General features: G+C 42.0%; 1 protein-coding gene across 2 annotated transcripts in view; it reads right to left on the bottom strand.

The window, feature by feature from the left end:
* Positions 1-23,937, bottom strand: part of MTA3 (metastasis associated 1 family member 3) — a 259,662-nt gene that overhangs the window by 157,553 nt on the left and 78,172 nt on the right. For both annotated transcript variants that reach the window (XM_074949344.1, XM_074949346.1), the window contains exon 7: positions 19,797-19,899. In XM_074949344.1, coding sequence (XP_074805445.1) covers positions 19,797-19,899 — 103 coding nt within the window. The remainder of the gene's footprint in view (positions 1-19,796; positions 19,900-23,937) is intronic.

Below are 23,937 nucleotides of genomic sequence, written 5' to 3'. Positions count from 1 at the left end.
AGAAGCAATATGGGGCACAATGCTAACGGCTTGAAGGGAGTCCCCATGAGCCTTGACAGGACCAGGTTTAAGTTCCATGGGGGATTGGATCATGAACCTGAGGGTAGAATTTTTCCAGTCTCATGAGAAACCTGACTGTCATCTCATGGGAGAACACTGATCTACCATTCACTGAAGAGTGGAAGGCTGAGATGGCTGCCAAGGAAACCTTAAGAGATGAGAAAGCTAGACCTTGATACATTAGGTAGAGCAGACAGTCCAAGATAGGCTGCAGAGAAGATCTGGATGGAGAAATTCTCCTTTCAGGGGCCCAAGAAGTGAAACGTTTCCACTTTGCCAAGATGGTAGCCCTGGTGGAAGGCTTTCTGCTACCTAATAAGAATTGTTGAACCTGTTCCAAGCACGCCTACTCTTTAGCGTTCAGCCACACAGCAATCCCGTCCCTCTCAATGCCGTCAGGTGCAAGGAGGTGAGATTTGGATGAAGCAACTGTCCATAGTCTTATGAAATCAAATCCAGGAGGAGTGGGAGCATGAGTGGAGCTGCCATGAGAGGTTCAGAAGCATACCAAGCCAATGCTGGCATGGTCACACAGGAGCTATCAGGATAACCTCTGCCTTGTCCTGTTTGATTTTTGGGAAGACCTTGTGAACCAAGGGGATAGGTGGGAAGGTATATACTAAGCGGTATGTCCATGAGAGCAGGAAGGTATTGGAGAGGGAGTCCATGCTGCAAAAGGAACTGATAGCATTTCCTGTCCTGTCTGGTGGTGAACAGGTTCAACCTGGGGAGGCGCCCACTTCTGGAAGATGACACTGACAACCACCAGGTGAAGAAACCACTCATGGTGAGAGGAAAAGGATCTGATGAAGCGATCCACCAGTGCGTTTCGGGCCCTCGGGAGATGAGACACCTCAAGGCGAATGACATGTTTCATGCAGAAGTCCCACAGCCAGAGGGCCTTCTGGTACAAGGCTGAAGGTCGAGCCCCTCCTTGATTCTTGGTATAAAACGTTGATGCAGTGCTGTCCCGTCCCTCAAGACCTGCACCATTTTGCCTGAGATGTGGGGAAGGAACACCTGGCAAGCCAGGAGTATCGCCCTAAGTTCCCTGACATTTATATGCAGGAAGAGTCCTTCCTGAGATAAGAGGCCCTGAGTCCTGAGACTGTTGAGGTGGGCTCCCCACTCCAGGTCTGAGGCATCCAAGAGTAAGGTTACCGATTAATGAGGAGCAGAAAAAGGTACCCCTTTCATTATGGACCCTGGGTCTATCCACCAGGTCAGTGAAACGAGGACCAGAGGCAGAATCATGAGCATCGAGTCCAAGTGGTGTCTGCTTGGGGGGGTAGACTGATGCCAGCCACATCTCTGAGGGTCTGAGGAGTACGCTTGCATACTGCAACACATAGATACATGCCACCATGTGACCCAACACTGAGGCAGAACCGAGCAGTCGTTAGTGGGTGGGTTGTGACCTCGGAGATCAGGTCAAACATGGCTTGCAATTTGGCCTCCGGTAAGTAGGCCTTGGCCTGGGGCAAGTCGAGCACTGCATCTATGAACTCTATTCTCCGAACCAGGACCAGAGTTGACTTATGCTCACTCATCAACAGACCCAGTACCTGAAAGTTGGCCTTAACTGTACTAATCCTGTGCTAGACCTGAGCCGGCGAGCAACCTTTGGTCAGCCAGTCATCAAGGTATGGGTAGACTTGCATGCCTCAATGTCTGAGGAAGGCTGCTACCACCGTCATACACTTCGGGAAGACCCATGGGGATTCCAACAGGCCATACGGAGGCATGGTGAATTGGTAGAGGCGTTGCCCCACTACAAACCTGAGAAATCTCCTGTGACTGTGGAAGATGGAGATATGGAAATACACATCCTTTAAATAGAGGGTGGCGTACCAGTCTCCTGGAAACATGGAAAGAATTAGGGAGGCCAGGGAGACCATGCAGAACCTTGGTTTCTTGAGATATTTGTTGAGGCAATGCGGGTCCAGGATGGGCTGTAGACCTTCCCCCTTGGCCTTTGGGATTAGGAAATATCGGGAGTAAAACCCCTTACCACTCAAGTCTCAAGGAACCTCCTTTATGACCCCCACACAGATGAGGGATTGCACCTCCTGGAAGAGAAGTTGCTTGTGAGAAGGGTCCCTGAAGGGGTACGAAGGTGGGGTGGATGAAAATTGGAGGGTGTAATTGACTGTTATAGTGCTGAGTACTCAGTCTGTTATATATGACCATGCTGGGCTGAAGGATGACAGGCAGTCCAAAAGCAAAAGGTGGGATGGATCTGGCGACGAGACTGGTGTACTGTCCTCGGGCATACCTTCCAAAGTCCTGCCTGGCCCCACTGGGATATCTATGCAAGTCTGACTGGGAGGCTGAGGCAGAAGGGAGGAGTTGGCATCACTTATAACCCTTCCCTTTTCCTTTGTGGGGCTCCTGCCTCAGAGGTGCTATGAACCTGTGTGAGGCTGCTGAGGCCTAAAATGCTTCCTGGAGGCAGGAGGCGTGTAAAGGCCCAAGAAATGAAGGGCAGCCTTTGAATCCTTGAGGCCATGAAGCTTAGAGTCTATCTGTTCAGAGAACAGGGAGGTACCTCAAAGGGGAGGTCCTGAATGGACTGCTGCACTTTGTACAGGAGGCCCGATTACTGGAGCCACAAACAGCACCTCATGGTGATCGCTGATGCCACAGTCCTGGCTGCTGAGTCAGCTGCATCCAGAGCCGCCTGGAGGGAGGTCCTGGCCATTGCCTGACCTCCTTTAGGATGTCCGTGAACTTCTGCCTTGGCTCCTGCAGCAGGGAATCCTTAAATTTGGACAATAAGTCCCACAGGTTAAAATTGTACCTCCACAGTACAGCCTGCTGGTTGGAGATATGCTACTGGAGCCTGTCCATTGAATAAGCCTTGCATCTGAACAGGTCCACTCTCTTGGCCTCTATTTTTAGGGGTGGCACTCAACTGCCCCATCTGTCCCGCTCATTTGCCACCAATGTTACCAGGGACCCCAAAGGGAGTGGTGCAAGTAAAGGTACTCAAACTCACTGGCTGGGACATAATACTTCTTCTCAGTCCTATCTGAGGTGGGGGGGGGGGGGGAAGGAGGAGGAGAGAAGAAAATCTGCGATAGTACCCTGACAGTCCCATCACTGCTTTGTTAATGGGCAGGGCCATTCTGGAGGAAGTCACCGCAGCCAGGATGTCAATTAGGCTGTGCGCAGACTCCTTGACTTCCAGTCCCAAGTTCATGGTGACCCCTTTTCAGGAGCTCTTGGTGGGCCATGAAGTCATCTGGCGGGAGCAGAGTACGAGGGCCTGCAACTGCCTCGTCCGGGGATGACAAGGGCTGCCTCCTCTTCCTCCACCTGCACCAAGTCCATTGGGGCCATTTCTTGGACATTGGCACCAGGGTCAATAGTGGAGTCAGGGTCTGGTGCCGGATGGGACAAAACAGTGACTCGCCTCTCGGATGGCACCAAGTATGGAGCTGTGAGAAGGAAGGCCCAGTACCAGGGCAAACCCACATGGGTTTCAACACAGTCACTGCATTGGCTGGGGGGCCGGTACTGAAGTCCGGTGTGCAGGCTGGGTACCAGTAGGTCTTTGGAGTCCAAAGGAAGAATCATTCACTCCACCTAAGAGGATTCTTCCCTTGAAGACCATGGCTGCACAGAACTCACTTGAGGAACCAGGGACCGGCGACAGGCCAGAGATTGCTATATCGGGACCATAGAGGGCTTGTCCCGCACAGTGCTGCTGTAGAGCTCCCCACCCCTTGTTCTCTTCTATCCCTGGTTGTCTTGGCTGGCAGTGGGCAGTGAGGGATCAGCAGAATCAAGAGGGACGTCAGGTCCTTTGCCATCTGGAAAGCCTCCACGGTTGAAGGGGTCCACAGGTGTCTGCAGTCCACAGCCACTCCCAGGAGTTGGAGGCAGGTTCCAGATCGGACTCGGTACTCTAGGCAGAGTTTCCGGAGCCAACAGTGGCTCTGGGGAGGACGAGTGTTCCGGCACAGGTCTCACTACGCTGGTCATTCCCTGCTTGTCCCTCTTCTGCACCAAAGAGCGCCATCTCTGTGCTCTTTATTCTTATGCTTTTTCCTCAGCACCGGGTATGGAGAATGGTGCTGTGAAGAGTACGGTGCTCATGGAGCATTTTGCACTGAAGCTGAAGTGCTCAGCACCAATTCGGAGTGGCTCAGCTCCATGACTGGTCTGAGGGCTGCCTCCATGAGTAAGGCCTTTAGACAAATGTCCCTGTCATTTTGAGTGTGTTGTCTAAAGCCTCTGCAGATCTGACACTTCTCTTTAATCTGAGTTTCCCCGAGGCACTTTAGACAACTAGAGTGTGGGTTACTCACTGGCATCAGCTTGCCGTGGGAGGTAAATGGCTTGAAGCCTGGGGACTGGGGCATGCCCAGCCCCTGGGGCAAATGTCCCTCTGACAGGGACAACTATTAACACTACTATATACACTAACACAGAATTATATACAGTAACTGCGCTAACTATACAATATATGACAGAAAAGTCCAAACCACTGGGAAAGAAGCCTTGCAAAAGCAAGAAGGATCACTCCAGGCAACCATCACAGGCAGTAAGAAGGAACTGAGAGGGTGCGGGACTGGCTCCAGAGGGTGCTAGAGCCAGTCCTATGGATATCACTGAGGGAAAAATCTCCATCAACTGTCCACGCAAACAAACAAACAAAACAAACACACACCCCTACCCCTAGTATGGAATGGACATGAGCAAGCACTCGAAGAAGAACATGTTGATTCACAACTAAATAGAGCCTTTACACCAGATTTGATACATCTTTTTGCTACCTAGGAGGGTACCTTATAACTATATACATTTATTTAAGCAATTATATAGCTTAATATTTTCAGATTTTTATTAATTGTACATTTTTAATATGTTAGAAAATGATGAATGATACAGTGCTTATTTATTACATAATTAACTTTTTGTTCATGATTTGTGTCAAGCTACGTTAGAATGGTAACTGGAATTTAAAACACACAAAATGTATAACTTATTTTTATGAAACAAAATAACATTAAATATTTTGAATTCACAAACTTCTTTTATCAAATCATGTTTCATATTTACAACTAAGCTAATTATCAAAGGAACTGAGAGATTAAGTGTAGTCAGTGAACTGAACGGAGTATTTCAGGTTAGCTTGGGAAAATTTGCAAATATGCCAAATGAAAGTGATTGGAACTAAAGTTCCTACTTGCCTGAGTCTCTTGAAAATGAGACCAACAGTCTTCTAGGTTACTTAGGCTGTCCTTCAGATTTTTAAAACTGATCAATGCCTTCCTCCTCATTTTTAGTCATAGACCGGAAGAGAACAGATTAGTTTTCCTGCTTTTTCAACTCCCAGTCAATCTCTTAGCTTTGAAAAAATATTCTTTCTGTGCTTGCAGAAGAGGCTACTGCTGTCAAAAACTGGTATAGCACTTTACCAAACTCCAGTTCCAAGTGCTTCGCTAATGACTTCTGACGGTTCAGTGGTGTCATTTAATTTTTATATTTTCCATTTAAAAAATGCAGACATGGTGAACATAAAATTCATAAATGTTCACTTATGAGTTTGCTTGTACTTTTCTACAATATGACCAAAAAGTGCACTTAACACCTTAAAAATCTGAAATCAATTCTATAACATGCCACCAACCAACATGACTCAAAATCTCTTTACCTTGCTGCAAGAGAAATAAAAAATAAGATACAAAATTGGTAGTAGTATTAGATGCTGCCAAAATTCATTTTGGAATTCACCATTGGCCTACATATGCATTAACCGTGGCGTCACATATGTAAAACAAGAAGAAAATGTATGTTTTTACTTGAATACTAGGGCTACAGTAAATACCCAGGGAGTGTAGAAGCAGTGTTGCTCGTTAAGTATGTAGCACTATCTTTTCATCAGTACTCAATTAATGCAACACCCAGGTGTTATGGAGCACTGCAGAAGCTATCTTCCAGGTCTGGGACACCTACATTTGTTTAAGTTCTTACTTTTCTTTAAAGTAATGGGGACAGCCCAAGTATCCATGACAAATTCCAATTGTGGTGTTCACACTCCACCTAATTTTCCCTTGTAGTTTCAACTGTACGCACATTCTTCTTCATTTTCTATTCTAAATTATTTTGTAATGTTGCAACTAACATGAACCTAAAGATAGCAGTATTCCAGTGGTAGGCAGAGTAATTCAGGTACTGTCTTCATTCAGAAGACAACCCATTAAATAGCCTGAATACCTCTGGGAAAACAAATGGTGCACTGGGAAATGGTACCTCTGGGAAAACAAATAATACCATATCCCTGCACTGACTTGCAGTGTTATAATGGTTTCCCCGTGCTCTAGGCTTGGGTTTCAAAAGCTCTCCTCACTGTTCTGCCAATGAAGTCAGAACAAGTACATCCCTAATTAACATGCTTTTTTTAAATAATGGTGTCTTGTCTCACAGACACTCCATTTAATCTGGTAACTTCAAGGGAACTATAAATGTAGCATTTATCAGCACTATGCCTAATGCAAAATATCAAAACAATAAAGAAACTGTGAAAGAAAAATATCCACGAAGTCACATTAGTGAAAACTAATAAAGCAGGTTAGCTGCTCAGAGTAATTAAAGTGTACTGTGATTTTAGATTAAAAAATAGGGTAACTGCCCCTGACTGGATAACATAATAGTAGTACCCTCCCTCCGCCCAAAAAGGGAGGCGTGTGGGGGGTAATTCTTTATACAAATACCATACTTTGCTGAATAGGTATGAGAACTTTCTGTGCTGGACCAAAAGGATCAGGAATACGTTAATTAGGTTTTTCTTGCTTTGTTTATTTGATGTATTCTGAATTGAGAAGGTATTCTCTAGGACACTTAAAAAGAGATTGCAGCAGAAGGACAAGAAACAGTTTAAGATAATATGGTGTCACAGTCTAGGATTTAGGCATGTTTCTGCTATTCAAAAGATTTTATTTTGTTTGATAAAGCAAGGGGAAACTCAGCAAAACTTAATATCCATAGCTAGAGAAGGGTTATTCACAGCACTGCAGCGATTGAAAAGTTTTCTTTCTGATTATTAATCCAGGACTAGTTCTTAGAAGAACCAGTCTGCCAAAATATTTCTAGCATGGTCAGGTCATGAAATATTGGACCTTAAAATGTAAGTGTCATCAAATAATTTATGAACTCAATATTCATTATTTAATATTAACTATGCATTACTTCCTAATCATTTCACAAAACTAAAAGTAATACAGTCAACTTAAAAATATAGTTTAACAAAAATAAAGTTAATTTCATATACATTTATTATCTGGATTAATGTAGTGCATAGCAGCCCAAGTCATGAATCAGGACCCCACTGTGCTAGGCACTGTGCGAAGGACAAAAAGATGGTCCCTGCCTCAGAGAGCTTACAATCTAAGTATAAGGCAAGAGAAGACAAGTGCATAGAGACAGGGGAGTACAAGCAAACAGGGAGACAACATTGCTCAGCATGACAGGCTTTGGTTTCAGCACCCCAGCAGCCTGTTTGTGCAAGGGACAGCACGGGAAAAAGCATGAAGGTGCTTGTTTGAAAATCTATCAAAGGGGTGACGGAGACTGGTATCATTGGCCAATCAGAGGCAGGAGTTGACATCTTGATAGTGAATGAGAGATATGTAGGGTGGGGATATGCACACCATGAAATACCTTGAAAGTGAAGACAAGTAGCTTATATTTGATGCCATACAGAAGGATGAGCCAGTGGAGAGATGCAAAGAGAGAAGTCACAGGGCCAAAGCAATGGGCTAAGAATATGATCTTTGCAGCAGAAATTATGAATGGATGTGAGTAAGGCAAGACTGCATTTGTCAAGGCCAGAGAAAGAGATACTACAGTAACTGAGACACGAGATGAGGAGAGCCTGAATGATCGTTTTAGCTGTGTGGATAAACAGGAAAGGCCGTATCTTAGATATGTTATGAAGAAAACATCAGTAAGATTTAGACACAAAGGTGGGTGACATATCTTTTATTCGACCAACTTCTGTCGGTGAGAGAGAGAGAAGCTTTTGAGCCACACAGAGCTCTTCTTTCAGTCTGGGTTCACAGTCAGTTCTTTTCCAGAAGCAATCAATCAATGTAATGATCAAGAGTGTGGTTTTGTCCGCTCGATGGTGTCCAGTCAGATGATTCTTTTTTCTTATGATTGTCAGTAGGGATGTGGTAATTGTGAGTGGTGTTGTCGTTGTTGTGAAAGAATTCTTTGAGGTGGAGATGGTGGAAAAATTCTTCTGCTTCTCAACGTTAGTATGGTATCCGGAGTTCAGTCCCTTAGAGCAGTGGGTTTCAAACTTCTTTTCTCAGGACCCAGTTGAAGAAAATTTTTGATGCCTGTGACCCAACATAATTTTATCTTTTGACTAGAATTTTCATAAAATCATAATATTGCAATACATTCCAGCTTAACCCACTTTACATAACTAACACCAGACAAAGCCATTTACTTTTAAACAAAACACTACAAAGGCGATGAGGTTGAGTTTCACTTACTTAATGTGACTGGTGGGCCTGTTTGTTCCTCATGATCTCATTCGAGTCAGGATCACAGGATGGAAGGGCTACCCGCATATCAGGTTCACTGTTCAGTAGGGTTCTTTTTTTTTTTAATCTTGTCATAGTTGAAAAGCCCACTTCACACACGTAGGTTGTTGTGAGTGAAAGGCAGCAACAAGAGCACACTTACTTTACTTAGCAGTGGATATTCTTTGGAAACACTGATCCAAAATGACGACAAGTTTATGGACTTGTGCCGTGTTTTCAGAGTGTTATCACAGGTGAGATGCAGCAGTTCATTCTCTTGCTCAGGCGTCAGATTTAACTCCATCGTTGCCTCAGGGTTTTCTAAAGCAAATGGATCTTTCACCCAGTGTTTTTTATTCAAATATTCAAACTTGTTTATTGGGAAATAGCGACTAAGAGAGACAGACAGAACAGTGAGATGTAACTGTACGATAGTTTTCATTTCATTCACTTTTTCCTCACTGGGTGTTACTCTCCTCAGTATGTCATGACAGTGTTGGGAACATGTAGTAGCTAGGCCCATTACTTTTCAGACGTGCTTGCCATAGTGCCAATGACTTAAATTACTTGTATCTTGTCACAATATCGAAACAAATCATTGCATCTTCTTTGTAACTTCAAGCTTAGTTCATTTTCTCAGTTTTAAATGTCAGCAAGGTATGACAACTTTATTAACCAACTGGCACTGACAAACAAAGTTGCCACGTTAGACTCTTTCACCACCAAAAAAACATGAATCTCATTCTTGAGTTCATACACCCTGGTAAGCACTCTGCCCCGCAACAGCCACCTTGCTTCAACGTGAAACAGTAAATGCCTGTGTTCCGCTCCCATGTCTGAGAACAGTGCTTCTAAAAGCCTGCTGTTAAGTGAGCTCCCTTTAATGAAGTTTACGATTTTGACTGCTTTCTTCAGTACTGCCATAAGATCAGGAGGAATTCACCGCAAAGCTTTGGCGTCCAGGGGTATGAAACAATTGTGATTCCAAACAATGTCATTGCCAGCTGCCTCACAGATTTTTTTCACAACTACACTGTTCTTTCCGGTCATATTTGCTGAACTGTCACTTGTTATTCCTTTGCAGTTACCCCATTCCAGTTTGTATTTTCCAACTACGCAGTCATTCAGTGCATCAAATATCTATGCCCCCACTGTATTTGTCGGTAGGGTCAGACAACACAGCAAATCCTCCTTAAAATCATCTTGCGATATGTACCTCACATAAACTGACAGCATTGCGCAATCCAAAATATCAGTACTTTCGTCAAATTGTATAGCAAAATACCCAACTGACTGTAACCGTGCTACCAGTTGAGCTTCCAAAGTCTCTGCAATATCATGTATCACTGAGAGGAACACTTTTCCATTTTTCAGCAGACTTCTCATCAAAAATTGTCTGCACCATATCTACAGATGCTGGAAGAATAACTTTTCCCCAACAACTGTATGGGCCATTTTCACTTTTGCCACACGATATGCAACCAAATACAATGCCAGTTGTGTTTTATCGTTCAAGGTGGTTGACCAGCTGAGAACCTGACCTGATAAGTTAAGTTCCTGTTGCTTCCTTTGAAAATAATCCAACGGTTTATCCACAAGTTCTGTATGTTTTGTTTCTAAATATCTCCTCAACTTTGACGGCTTTAAACTCTCGTTTGCAAGCACTTCGGTGCAAACACCACATTAGAGCTTTGGGTCTTGGTTTGCTTTAGCACAACTATGAAGCCATATTTTGAGACAGCAACACTGTACTGCCTCGGCCACGATTTTTTCTTTTTAGTTGGCTGTTCAGATGAGGCGGAAGCAGCCTGTTCGTTTTTACTGCTAGAATTTTCTGTTGTGCATGGTGTGCACACTTTCCCTCACAGATGTTGATGGATTTGATGGTTGTGTTTCCAAACTTCTTTTTCTTATTACAAAATGACCCATATTTTCCAGCTTTTTGGGGGTTTATCAAAAATCGTGCAAAAATCTTAGTCTCCACACAGCAACGGGAGGATTGGAAGAGCAATTTAGGGGATTATACTCAAACTGCGTTGTCCACATGTGTAGTGCGTAATACGTAGTAGGTATAAGATGCAACTCTGTGCAAATACCAGAAACACTATGTTATGCAGTTATAATTGTAATGTTATTCTAATGATGTTGTAATCAGCGTTCCCTCTAATTTTTCCCACTCATGTGAGGAATGAATCTTGTAACGTGCACCAATATGGAGGTGATGTGTGACAAATCACCCCATATTGGTGCACATAACAAAATTAATGGGGTGGGGCTGAGGGGTTCGCGGTGAGGGAGGTGGCACAGGGTAGGGCAGAGGGTGGGGTTCGGGGGTGAGGGCTCTAGGGTGGAGCTGGGGATGAGGGGTTCAGGGTGCAGGAGGGGGCTCAGGGCTGGGGCAGAAGTTTGGGATGCGGAGGGTGAGGGCTCTGGCTGGGGATGTGGGCTCTGGAGTGGGTGCCAGGGATGAGGACTTCAGGGTGCAGGCAGGCTGCCGCAGGGCTGGGGCCAGAGGACTCCACCCAGCCCTCTCCCCGTCGGCAGCAGCTAGCTCCGGGGGAAGGGCCTCTCCCCCTCTGCACAGAGTTCCGGGGAAGGATCCCTTTCTCCCTGCCAGCAGCAGCGAGCTCTGGGGCTGGGGGAGAGGCTCACAACAGCCCTGCAAACCTCAACTTGCTCCACTCCCCAGTTCCTGCCCACCCCCTACCTTTCTCCTCTCCAGGTCCCTGCTGCGCGGTCATTTAGAGTGCTGCGCAGAACAGATCATTATAATTTGAATAAGCAAAGCGACCCTGTGGCTGACATTCTGCGACCCAGTACTGGGTTGCAAACCGTACTTTGAAAAATGCTGTGTTAGAGAGTACAGATAAGTCAGCTCCAGTGCGGGGGTAGTCTTGATAAATTGATGATGTTTGGGTGTCATGTAGTGTCCATGTGGCGGGTATCGGTGCCATGGTTTCTCCTGGAGGTGGTATTCTGTGGGATATGGAGTAGTTGGTTCCACTTTTTGTTTTTGTGCTGGATGGCTGTTGTCACTTTTTTTTGATCGATGTTTTAGATTTCTTTAATGACTTCCAGGTAATCTTCCTGGGTTTGTTTTTTTTTCCCCAGTGTGTGGGGAGCATGTGATGATTTCCTGTTTGAGGTGGTCCCTTCTGGAGTATGTGAGGTGCAGTAAGTTTCTCTGAAGTCCGTTATAGACAGTGAGACCCCTTGGGGATGATGTATTGTTTCTTGCATTTGCTCAGGAAGTAGTTGTCACTGTTAAGTTTTTGCTTCCTTTTTCTTATTGTGGAGTTTCCATTTCAGACAGTTAAATTCAGTATCTTCCATTGTTGCATGCAGTGAAGTTGTAGAGCCTGTCGATCCCAGGATGTAAGAGTGACAAGGTGAGTGAGGTAATATCTTTTATTGGGCCAACTTCTGTTGGAGAGAGACAAGCTTCCAAGCCACACAGAGCTCTTACAAAAGCTTACAAGAGCTCTCTGTGGCTCGGAAGCTTGTCTCTCTCACTTACAGATGTGGTCCAATAAAAGAGATTGCCTCACCCATCTTGTCTCTCTAATATCCTGGAACTGACCCAGCTACAATTACAGCGCATACAACTTCATAAGATTTAGAGATATCCTGGTGGTAAGGATGTATAGAAGTCTGAGTCAAAGATGAAACCCAGATTATGAGCTTGAGTGACAGGCAGAATGGTGGTGTTGTCTATAATGACAGAGAACAGAGATAGGGGAGAAGGCTTGAGGGTGGAGAGGACATTAAGAGCTCTGTTTTAGCCATGTTGATCTTGAGCTGACAGCTAGACATCTGCGAGGGGATGTCAGAGAGACAGGCTAAGATTTTAATTTGAACAGAAGGAGGTAGGATAGAGTTTAATTTGAGTTTGTGGATGAAATTACCCAGAGATAAGGTGAAGAGGGAGAAGAGACATGGATCAAGGAAACCCCACAGAAAGTTGAAGGGGTGTTCAGGAGGATCCTCCGAAGGACAAGCTGAAGGAACGATTTGAGAGATAGGAGAACAAGGAGAGAACAGAGTTATGGAAGCCAAGGGAGGACAAGATTTCAAGAAGAGAAAGGTTGATGGTGTTAAAGGCAGCTGACAGGTTAAGGAGGATCAGGATGGAGTACTGATTCTGAGCTTTGGTTAGGAAGAGGTCATTAGAGACTTTGGCAAGAGAGGTTTCAGTTCAGTGCAGAGGATGGAATCCAGATGGTGAGGCTTGAGGATGGAATTGAGGAGAGGAACTTCATACAGCTCTTGTCAACAAAAAGTTCAATGAGCTTAGATGTGAAAGTGAAAAGGGTGATAGGGTAGTAGCTGGAGGAACCAGGGTTCAGAGGTGAGGGCTTTTTCTGTATCTGTGACAGGGGAGAAGGAAGAAAGAGCTGTAGGAAGGGAAGGGGAAGTTCATGTCATATTTTGTCAATTTTCTCACCCAGAGTTCCCCTACCAATTGGGATTTTATAATCAGGTTTTCCTATTTTTAAAGTGGCTTCCTCTTCCCTGTTGTTGTGTGAATTGTCCACAAAATAAAAGAAGAGTCTCACTATTGAGAGAAAACAATGAAATTGATTACACAAAGTGCTGTCAAATGCAAAATCATTTCTCAAATCTTTTTGTCATAGTAATTGTACCTGCTACTTGGAAAACAATTTTAAGTGAAAAAATTTTAGGGAGAAGTGTGATTTCCAAGCTGATAGCCCTGCTTTAAAAAAAAAAAAAAAAAAAGTTATTATGGTTTGGGTTCCTCACACCACAAAAGCTGAGCAGCCACGTGAGTCTTATGGGGCTGATGATGTCGTGAATAGCTCTTGTCTTTCATGTTCGAGAGACGCCTCTATACAATTCAGCCAAGAGGAAAAAATAGTGGATGATAGGAAAAAATAAAGGTAAATGGAGAAAAAAAAATCAAATATTTAATTTAATTGTGACCCTGGGCAATTGTAGTTACTCCAAATACAGTTTTCTTTCCCTCCCTCCAGCCACTTCTACTACAGCACAATATTTAGAAGCTACCAAGAATCATAGATTAACTCTTGGGTCTCCAAGTTTTCAGTTTGTGTTCAGCACTAGCTAACACTGGTCCTGGCTTTATTAGTTCTCAAAAGCTGGTGGTCAATAAAAACTAGGCCAGATTTGAGGAGAATGAGGTTAAAAAAAAAAAGCAAGGTGATAACAGAATGATATAATTTTAAGGTACAGTTCATGTGTTACCAACATTAGAAAATAATGTCATTCACCACTGGAAAGTTGGATTCATTATGAGTATACAACAATCACTTTTAACCCAGGTGGTTTGCAAGGTATCAAAGTCTTAAAATAGTCACTAGCTCCTCAGACAGCACTGGTGTTTTGGCATGGGCCCAGAATTTTATATAGCAAGTTCTGGATCTCAGATCAGTGTAATTGTTGGTCCCTTTTCTGCATCAGGAATTTCAGTCTCATCAGACCAGGTGAGATGGAGTTCAAGACCTGCTCTGTTCTGAGTTTATATTTCTCAGAAAGCTCAATCCTTCCCCTTCCTCTCTTTCAGGGGCTTGAGGTAAAGATTAACTACACTCTTCTACAACCATCTTGACAGGTTTAGTTAAAACTAGGCATGGAAGGATCATATATTTGTATTGGTAAATGCTGATTTCACTGAACACACACACAAACAGATGATAAAATATTTTCATCGATAATCAGGATTTACAGATAGGCAAAGTAAGAAAAATGCTGCCTGAGAACGTATTACAGTTTGATTTAAGGATATTTATTTTGTATATTTTGACATGTGATGTTGACAATTTGTGTTTTAACAGCTATAAAGCTTTAACTCTTTGAATTTCAAGATCTATTGTTCTTATTTAATTATTGTCTGGCCCCCGCATAATTTCCTGGAATTGTGAAAATTTACTTTGGTAAAAATTGGGGGAAAAAATGCTTAAAGCTCATACTTTTGCATAACTGAAAATTTAAATGGATTAAAAAAAGCTTTAAAAGGAACATTGATTTATCTGTTGCAATTATACAAAAATAAAAACTGAATTCTGCCAAGCTCATTTAAAACAGGTCACCTTTCAGGCCTATACAAGGTTGTCTGAGAGCTCACAGTAGTTCTCAAAATACATTTATACATATATGAAGCAGACCCCAGGCCCAGCTCTTCAGGCCAAAGGATCTAAGCATAGTTATGGGGTTCAACCCACCTTAGCTTCTTAGACAGTGCCCAATCATAAAGAAAGCAGTTATTCTTTTGTTTGCCTTGTTTTTATGTCAATGCCCCACTTCCCAAGAGTCACAAATGAACCTATAAAACAGCATCTTTTATCTTTGCCTGTACAACCAGTCTATATGCAGCCAGTTAAGATCCAAGCTCCTTTCCTTAATTCCAGGGAGTTTCAATCTATTTAAGCCTTAGAATACTTTTTTTTAATGCAGACATATGCTACCAGCACAATGATAATTAAAGCTGCAAAAATACCCCAGAGATTTTCAACTATTGGATAGAGCAGAATGTGACATGCAGAGTAGATTGATAATAAAACGTTGCTGTTCCAGAAGATTAATTTTTCTTGTCATTTCTAAAGCAACTATCTGTAGGTATATTACTCCTACTTCCTGACACTTTTTTCAACCTCCAAAAGTTTAGAGTGCTAGGGGAATGACTGCTGAACAGAAGGAAAGCTGTCCACTGTTATTCTTCTCTGGGAAGAGGAATGGGCTGGAGGCTTTGGAACAAAGAAAAGCAAGGTATTATATTGAATATCTGATACATATCACTTTGCAGCCTCAGCAGTTTTGCCAAGAAAATGAATAGGGGACATATGGTAAATCTGAATCACTTTCATTTAAAGAGGGGGAAAAAATCCGAAAAATGGAAATGGCTTAAATTCATAAGACATCACTTAAGACACTATTACGGCCCCACCCTCGTCTCTAATTTCAATGAAAAGGAGGAAAGAATCTCTGCAATAGACTTTACAATCAAGAAGAAAGGAATTACATTTAGGCAATGGGTCAAATTCTGCAGGGGAGATGCACAAAGAGTGTAAATTCAGCCTACATATGCAAATTAGTCATTTTTTAGCTGAGATGACATCCAGCAGTATAAAATGTACAAAGACAGACCAGTGTTAATGCCAGGTACAGTGGGTGGAACTTGCAGTAAACCCATTTCTCTTATTTCCAAACCATGTGGCTGTCACTAGGTACTCTTACTCACCCTTACCACAAACATTTTCTTGTTTTGGGGACACTGGATTGGTCCTCATGACCTTCCCCCCTAGAGAACCCACCACAGTTATACGATTTTACCCCGCATCTCTGCCATTAGTTTAATTTCCTCTTCAATTCCTTTGATTTTCCCTATATGAATAGAATCCTAAAGTATCCCAATATTAAGTGTACTGAACAAGCAATTTTCTAAACAGCATTGGAAATCACATATATTCCTATTGACTATATTCAGTAGAAAACCCACATACCCTACAGAAGTAAGTATATTTTAATTACCCTACAAGAATAGAATTCTGGCGATATTCAATAGTAGCAATTACCGCCGCTACTTAACAGCGCATTTTAAATATTTTACTTAATTATATTTTATTGAATATATGGATTTCTTTTTTAAAGATAAATGGAACATTTGTAGTTGATGAAGCAATACTTAATCTCTCGTCATAAGACAAATCCATACAGTTGGCATATCTCCATTTAGAAGGTGAAAAATTCCATTTTTTCTTGTTTAGTATTGTTTCTTGTCTGAGGTAGAAGTGTCTAAGAACAAAATGCAGAAGGCAGGTGGAAAGGATGCAGAAGGAAAGAAGAGGACTAAAATAAATAGAATACTGGTACGTAATTTTCCACTCTTTCCCCATTCGAACTTTTAAATGGATGTAACAAACAATAAGAAAACATACAGGTGAGGTGAATTTTCCTTATGGGAAACAGAACTAAGCAATGGTAAGTATGAAATTTTCATTTAACAGGAATTGGAGAACAGAGTTGAGGCAGAGAGCCATTAAAATAACTATACTGCATAAAGAGTATCTTAACTAATCTTCAAAACCCCCTTTTAGTTGGAGATGAGCAAGGGGAGACTACAAACGGCTGGACTGATCACACGGCTGAGAGAATGGCCCTCTTGAAAATTGACCAATCCTTGCTGGATGAAGGGAGAAAGAGTCATAAGTCCTGGGGGTCCTTGGTGACTTACAGTTTTACTGCACCCCAAAATATATTTACGAAAGTGGAATGTACCAAAAAAGCAAATGTATACAAAAAAATGTAGAACTCTTAATACGCAAAGGATGAAATCTAAACTGAACTACCATACAGTGAAAGTGAATAGATCTGATCACGTAAGTCAGCCCTGTGGTTCTCAACCTTTGTCCATACTGGAATCCCCACTCCCATTTTGCTAGGATTTAATAAGGATCTCTGTCCCATTTACAAGTATGGGAAGTGCAAGGTATCCATGACCCCCAAATTGAGAACCTCTGGGATAGCCTATTAGAGAGACAGGGGAGATTAAAAGCTCCAGCATCTGAAAATGTAATGTAATTGAAACTGACTCCAGCTTCTGGTAAAGCAAGGGGAAATCTTCTACTGCCTATTACTATGTGCAATATAAGATAGAGAAAGGTATCTCTCTAGGGAACTAATGTGCTCCCCTGAGAGGAGCTCTGATAACAGAGGAAATTGTCAGCGAGAAAGGAATTGTCTCCTGTAGGGAAAATACTCAAGGTGACTCACTGCTATTAATTGGCAGTCCCACATCTAGTCTCTTTTGACTGGAAAGATGATCTTCTAAAGTAAATCAGAAGAAAATCTTTTCGGATCAGACAAAGATCAAATGTCTAAATGCTAAAGCAGAGAAGACTTCCCTAATAGTCAGGGGGAATCCATTTCTCATTGGGAGACCAATGGAGATAGCAGATTCCCAATGACTGTAGCTTGGTTAAGTCTCTACAGACTCAGGAGAAGATCTTTCAGTTAAATCAGTCTACCAAAGTATACCACCAGGCCACTTAAAAGTGGCTCTTACAGCTCTGATGTACCTGAAGCCACTGGAACTCAAAGTGTCCCACCTATAAGAAAAGTGACACAGAATGGAGAATCCAAAGTCACCCCAGTGTCACATGCTTGGACATGAGGAGAACTGGGTCTTCAGAGATTTACAAAGGAACTATCCCATAATGACTTAGTGCAGTAGAGCTCTGACTTTGCAACCTGTGGCTAGATTGGTGGAGGGACCTTGGAGGGAACTCTTGCTAGCTGCGAAACAGCCTGACTGGTTGGGTGGGAGGCACCATAAACTTTCTAAATGTCAAAAGGCACTCAAATACCAGTGATGGGCACCCTAAAAGACTTTAAATAGATGAGAAAAACTGGCATCCCCAAAAGACACCCCCACCACAAAGGAAACTTTCCACACAGGGACTTAACTACTAAGTGAATGGGGTCAAGTTCTGACCCAGCACCTCTGTAATCTCCCAAGAAGTGCACGAGGTGCAGGGAAGTACAGTAGCATGCCCTTCTGAAGTTGCTCAGACTCCGCCTTGCATCTCTTCAGCTTCCCGAAAGGGGTCTGCTCAGCATAGATAAGGCAGCATGCTCTTCTGAAGGGATTCAGATTCAAACTTCCATCTCTCCAGCTTGCTAGTGGATCTACTTGCTGGCAAGAGCAATATGCTGCTGTGCAAGCAAGAAGCAATACAGGGCGGAGCAATATGTCACAGGAACAGTACACACTTACTGATCAGAGGAGGACTGATCCTAGATTAACTAGCATCTGAGCTCAGAGGAAGGTGTGACCCACAAGCCCATTTCCCTACATGACAGGCTGTGGAACTGAAAGCAGAGCTCCTCTCTGCCTTCCTCTCCCTCTGATTTTCCTTCTCCAGACACATGTTGTCCAGAAAGAAGACAAGAACGAACAAAAGCTGGGAAGAAGAGAAGTTAAACTTCTTAGACTAAAAAGATGTAGGGCTGCACTCTGCTTTCAGAATAGAGAAGCAAAATTACTGAGAGGGAAGGCGGCAGGCTGGTGCCTTTACACTAGCATTGACAGGTAGTTCTCTGCTTCCTTAGTTTGTGGTAGGTGGAGCAATAAGGTTTACTGTAAGCATTTATTATAGGACAGGGAAAAAGAGACATTATGAGAGTAATGGTTTTACTCTTTCAATGTAAAAATGTCACTGTTTCTGAAAGAGTAGAAGTTTTAGAAATCCATCTAAAAATGTTTGAAAAAAGGCATCTCTGAACTTCAACGGGGCTCTGTCACAGGCCTCCACGGATATGTCTACACTGCAGCTGGGAGGAAGCTGCCCAGACCAGGCAGAAAAAAAACGTGCTAGCTCTGCTTGAACTAACATGCTAAAAGTAGCAGGGTGGATGTGGCGACTTAGGCTGGCCACCGCAGTATGAACCCAGGATTTCAGGTGGGTTTGTACTCTGGCGGCTATCCTGTGCTGCTGTCCGTGCCATAACATTCACCGTGCTATTTTTAGCACCGTAATTCAAATACAGCTAGCACATTTCGGTCTACCCAGGCTGAGAGGCACGCTCCTAGCTGCAGTGTAGACATATCCTAACGGTATGCTAGTTTATAATCTTACCCATCCAGAATTTTTCCCTAATGAAGCCTAGGACACAGTATTGAATTACTGTGGTATGCTTCAAAATCTTCTGCTATTCACTGAAAATAATTGCACTGTGTGTGACAGTTGACTTATATGCAAATGTTACAAGTTCTTCAGGTCATTCCATTTGTTTACATTTGCTTGAATTGTAATCTTAGTCTTTGTTACTTTCGGCAATTTCAAATACTGTCGCACCAGACTGAAAAAGGTAGTGCTGAAATCCTGCCTCATTTATTCTGAGGGGAAAGTGGAGTTGGAAGAGAACATGAGCATTAAAATTTTAAGAAGGGGCTAATGCCCTCCATCAAACTCTGGCAAGATCTGCAAAAGTATGAAGTCTGGAAGAAATTCAGAAATATATTCCTTTCCTATATAATTTACTTTAAAATAGATATGCATCATGTTCCATTCTAATGATTTTCTCTTACCTAACTGCAAGATAAACATAGAATGTTAAACACGTTGTGGAACAACAGATAGGAGAATAAGCAGTCAATGGTCTACAGGGTTTATAGAAGGAAAAAAGTATTTTTCTGGGATTAGAGGATTTCAAGCTTACCGTGCTACAACTAAAAACTGGTCAATCTGACGATCAGTAAGGGGGCTATCTGGATCCCATACTTTTACTTCCAGCTTTGCCTGCTCTCTGTCATCTAATTCTCCTGTCAAAAAGGTAAATGGGATAAAACACGTATTTACAAGGTTGCTCTTTGTGCACTTCTTATACCATGCTTAAATAATATACTGTACTTTAAATATAAAAAGAATTAAATCAGCAGTTAACCATTTAAAATTTAATATTGCAATATCACTTCCAGCCTAAAATTAGGCATTTTAACTTGCTTAGAGAAAGTATCAACACAAAAAGTATAGAAACAAAGAAGTTTAATAAAACTTGATAAGAGTTGGAAGCATGGTTCCACCGTCCATTGTATTTTTTTAAATTGCTTCCCAACCACAGCAAAAATTAAATGTTACCTCTCAAACAACTTCAGCAATTAAATGCTATTATGTTATTTTTCTCTTTTGAATATGCCTCAAAATAGAAAACACTGCAGAACAAAGCTAACTACTCTCAGCCCATTGACATGATTTTGGTAAATCTTTATTATTAAATTATTTCTGGCCCCACTTTTTACTCACAACCACTACTTTGTCCATACTATTAAAACAATGACTCTTATTCTGTTAACCAGTTATAGTTCTTGCAATTTAATAAATAAGTTGATGGCACACAAAAAAGTCATTAATTTCCCAATTAAACTCATTTGAGTCAAGCACAGCTACAAGCATTATTTTAATATGGCTACTGTGAAAAGAATCTTCTCTTGTATCAAGACTGTAGTTTTGTTAAGTTTTCGTCTCTTCTAGAAAGCATTTTTCATTTTTATTTGCTTGTAATCATTTCTAACTCTATCCCTTTCACTTGAACTCACTTAAAATCCTATCTTCTTTTGTTAATAAACTTGTTTTACTTTAAATCTAAGCCATGCCAGTGCTGCATTTGTGTTAAAGTGATAAGCTGTGTATTTTGTCTCTTTAGAGGAGCAAACAATCATCATTATTTCTCTGACTGTTCCACAAGAGACCTGGACACTTCAGGGCTGACGGATCTGGAGAAACTCAGGACTTAAAGTGTGTTAGGGTCACCCCTGCATATGATAACTGGGTGATCGTGACTAGAGTGGGGCTATTGCGTTGTAGGCAGGCTCCTGGGGCAAGAGTGCAGAACCAGGGCTTCACAGCATGCAGACACTCAGGATACTCCATGCTAATCTGCTGGTTGTTGACACCCAGGCTGTGAGCCACAGCAGCAGAGCATTTCAGGCACCCAGGGTTATAAAGCAGGTGATCACAACCCCTCACTGGTCTGGACTGCAACCCAGAATGTGACAGCGATGCATAAGGCCGAAACAATGCCAGCGCTTTCAGACATTTTTCACAATGGGTGCAAGGACAAGCTCAATGTATTATTTGTACAGCAAAGTAGAAAAGCAATGGGTAAACATACTTCTACTGCCCTTCCAAAAAGCATATTATGCAGGACATGCTTTTCTAAAATATGCCCGTTCTCGAAGAAAATGAAAACGGAAGCATGGTATTAATCTTACCAAATACACCAGTTATATTCAGACAGTAGGATGCAAACAACATATCAGGAGCACATTTCACAAGCACGATATATTTCATATACCCGAGAACAAAAAAGGTAAATGGGCCTCCTCTGATAAAGAGTCAATAGAGAGTGGTCTTCCTCATGTGATTTTACACATTTTAAGAGAGCTAATTCACATTTAAATGTAAAATCCAGCACTGACAGACATATTGTGGATTTCTAACACTCTCTGGTGGGATTTTTTGTCTATAAACTTATGAATGGGTTACACACTTGTCTATACATTCAAGCTTTTCTATTTGTGACAGATATATAGTGGGAAACATACTCTTAGATTACTTATGTATCATCATTACAAACTGTTAACATTTTTAAAAATATATCTTTCACTGTGTTTAACTGACCACCACATCCTGGAAAATGCAGCTGTATGGAAGTGTGAGAAAAGGATATAAAATATACTGATATGTGGTATGCCTCTCCATGAAGTGAAAATCATGTCACACTCTGGGTTTCCATCCCAAACATTCCAGATCCCAAAAATCCAGCTTTGCAATACATATGCCTCTCACTTCAATGAAAGGGAACAAAAAACTCTATAGCTGTAACTACAAAATGCTGCTTTATATGTTGGCAAAGGTATGTAACCGCAATATTTCTAAGCTTCATGCCATCTGTGATTGTAATAGTCACAAGTAGGAAATGAGAAATGGGACACATATGTACAAACGTACACAATGTAAAAAAAGTGCTAATACGACGATTACATTCAGAAAATGTAGAAGGGTAAGCTTTTCAACAGCAATGTTACCTCTGCCAAACTGCACATATGAACTCCTTTCCATTCCTGATTTTCTGGTAAGAAGGTAGTATGTTAAGCCAAACATTTATATCAGAAAATGAGGAAATGAAAATTAAACATACATGAAGGCAGGCAAAGTTAGCTTTGCTGCAGAAATCTTTCAGAAACTGCAGAAATAAAAATTCCATTCACTGAACTAACACACAACAAATAGAAAACTTTGTAGAACCTTCAAAATGGTCCAGACCAGCTTCACCCGTTACGACCCAGCATTACCCATTCTTTAACAACAAAAACCTCTGCTAGACCATGGAGATGACCCACAGGGCTCTGGCAACTTTCATGTTTTCCATATATGGCATGGTTTCCCAAATATCCTGGTTCTTTAATTATTTTGTTTTATACATTCTGGTGTGCAAAATGCTGTGGAAAAATATGCATTCTGGGGCATCATAAGAGAGCAGAGCTCATAAGTGCAACCTCTATTTTTTTTTCTTTGCAATTCATCTTAAGCCTACAACAATGGCATGCAAGCTGGAAAAGAGCTAACGGAACCCATTAAAGACTTAACTATCCTGATAAACTTGATTTTAAAGTACTACCAGCCCTTTGGCACTGCAAGAGCATAGCAGAGTGAGAGAGTGGTGTAGTAGAGTCCCCATAAAGGAAAATGGATACCTAAATAAATGGACAAATTAGAGCAACACACAAGTCCTGTGAAATCACAGATTAGTATTGTTGCAGATGTTAAGAACGACTGAAAAGTCAAGGCAAAGGCTATACAATTTACATACTGGAGGACAGAGGAGGATGAAAGTGCACCACAGGGTTTTTGAGAAATGGCTGCCAGGAGAATTTGGAGTTAATGTGGAAGATTCCCCCTTGTACGTAGCTGGAACATATTGCATAGTAATCAGGAGACTTAAACTCAGTATGGAAAGAGGAGAGATGAACTGTGGTTTTACTCTTGATGAACTTATATTATGAGAAGAATCATGCCATTTTCAGATAGATATGAATTTTTTAAAAGGTCATTGAATGGATGCATGCACCCAATGGATGCATCCACCTAACATACCATAAACGTAATGTAACTAAAGTATATGCTTTTAATTTTAAACTTTGAATAATCTGAAAACTGCAGAATAACCCAATAAAAATACAACACTGGGGATTAAGTCCTGGGTCCATTCAAGTCAGTGGCGAAACTCCCATTGACTTTAGTGGAGTCCAGGACTTCACCCCAGGTTCCTCTGTGGAAGAATATGATTAAGAGTTACTACCCTTACACTGTATTGTATATCTCTAAATTTGGCAGACCCTATCAAGGGTAAAATTGAATACATATATTTGTTAACAGCTTTTACCTTAGAGACTTTTTAATTTGTTTTAACTGGAAGGTACAAAGGTTGAACAGGACTACCTGGTCAAAGCTTGATGGTATACCCGTACATTATTAAGGCTATGTCTACACTGGCAACTGAATGACAAAACTTGTGTCTTTCAGAGGTGTTAAAAAAACAAAAACACCACACCCCCCACCTGCCAACAACAAGTGCAGGTGTGAACAGCTCTTTGTGGGCAGGAGGGGATGGAAGTTTGTCATCAGCAGGAGAGCCTACGAAAAGCAGCTACACTGCGACTTTTAGTGACACGGCTGTAGCAACACAGCCATGTCGCTAAAAGCTGGTACTGTAGATGTAGCCTAAAACTGGAGATTTCTGGACGTAAAAGGAATTCTAGACTTTATATTGTAGGAGGCATTTGTTCTAAATTCTCACA

This window comes from Natator depressus, chromosome 3 (assembly GCF_965152275.1).
Source record: "Natator depressus isolate rNatDep1 chromosome 3, rNatDep2.hap1, whole genome shotgun sequence".
Classification (NCBI taxonomy): domain Eukaryota; kingdom Metazoa; phylum Chordata; order Testudines; family Cheloniidae; genus Natator; species Natator depressus.
This window is presented reverse-complemented; position numbering and strand designations above follow the sequence as displayed.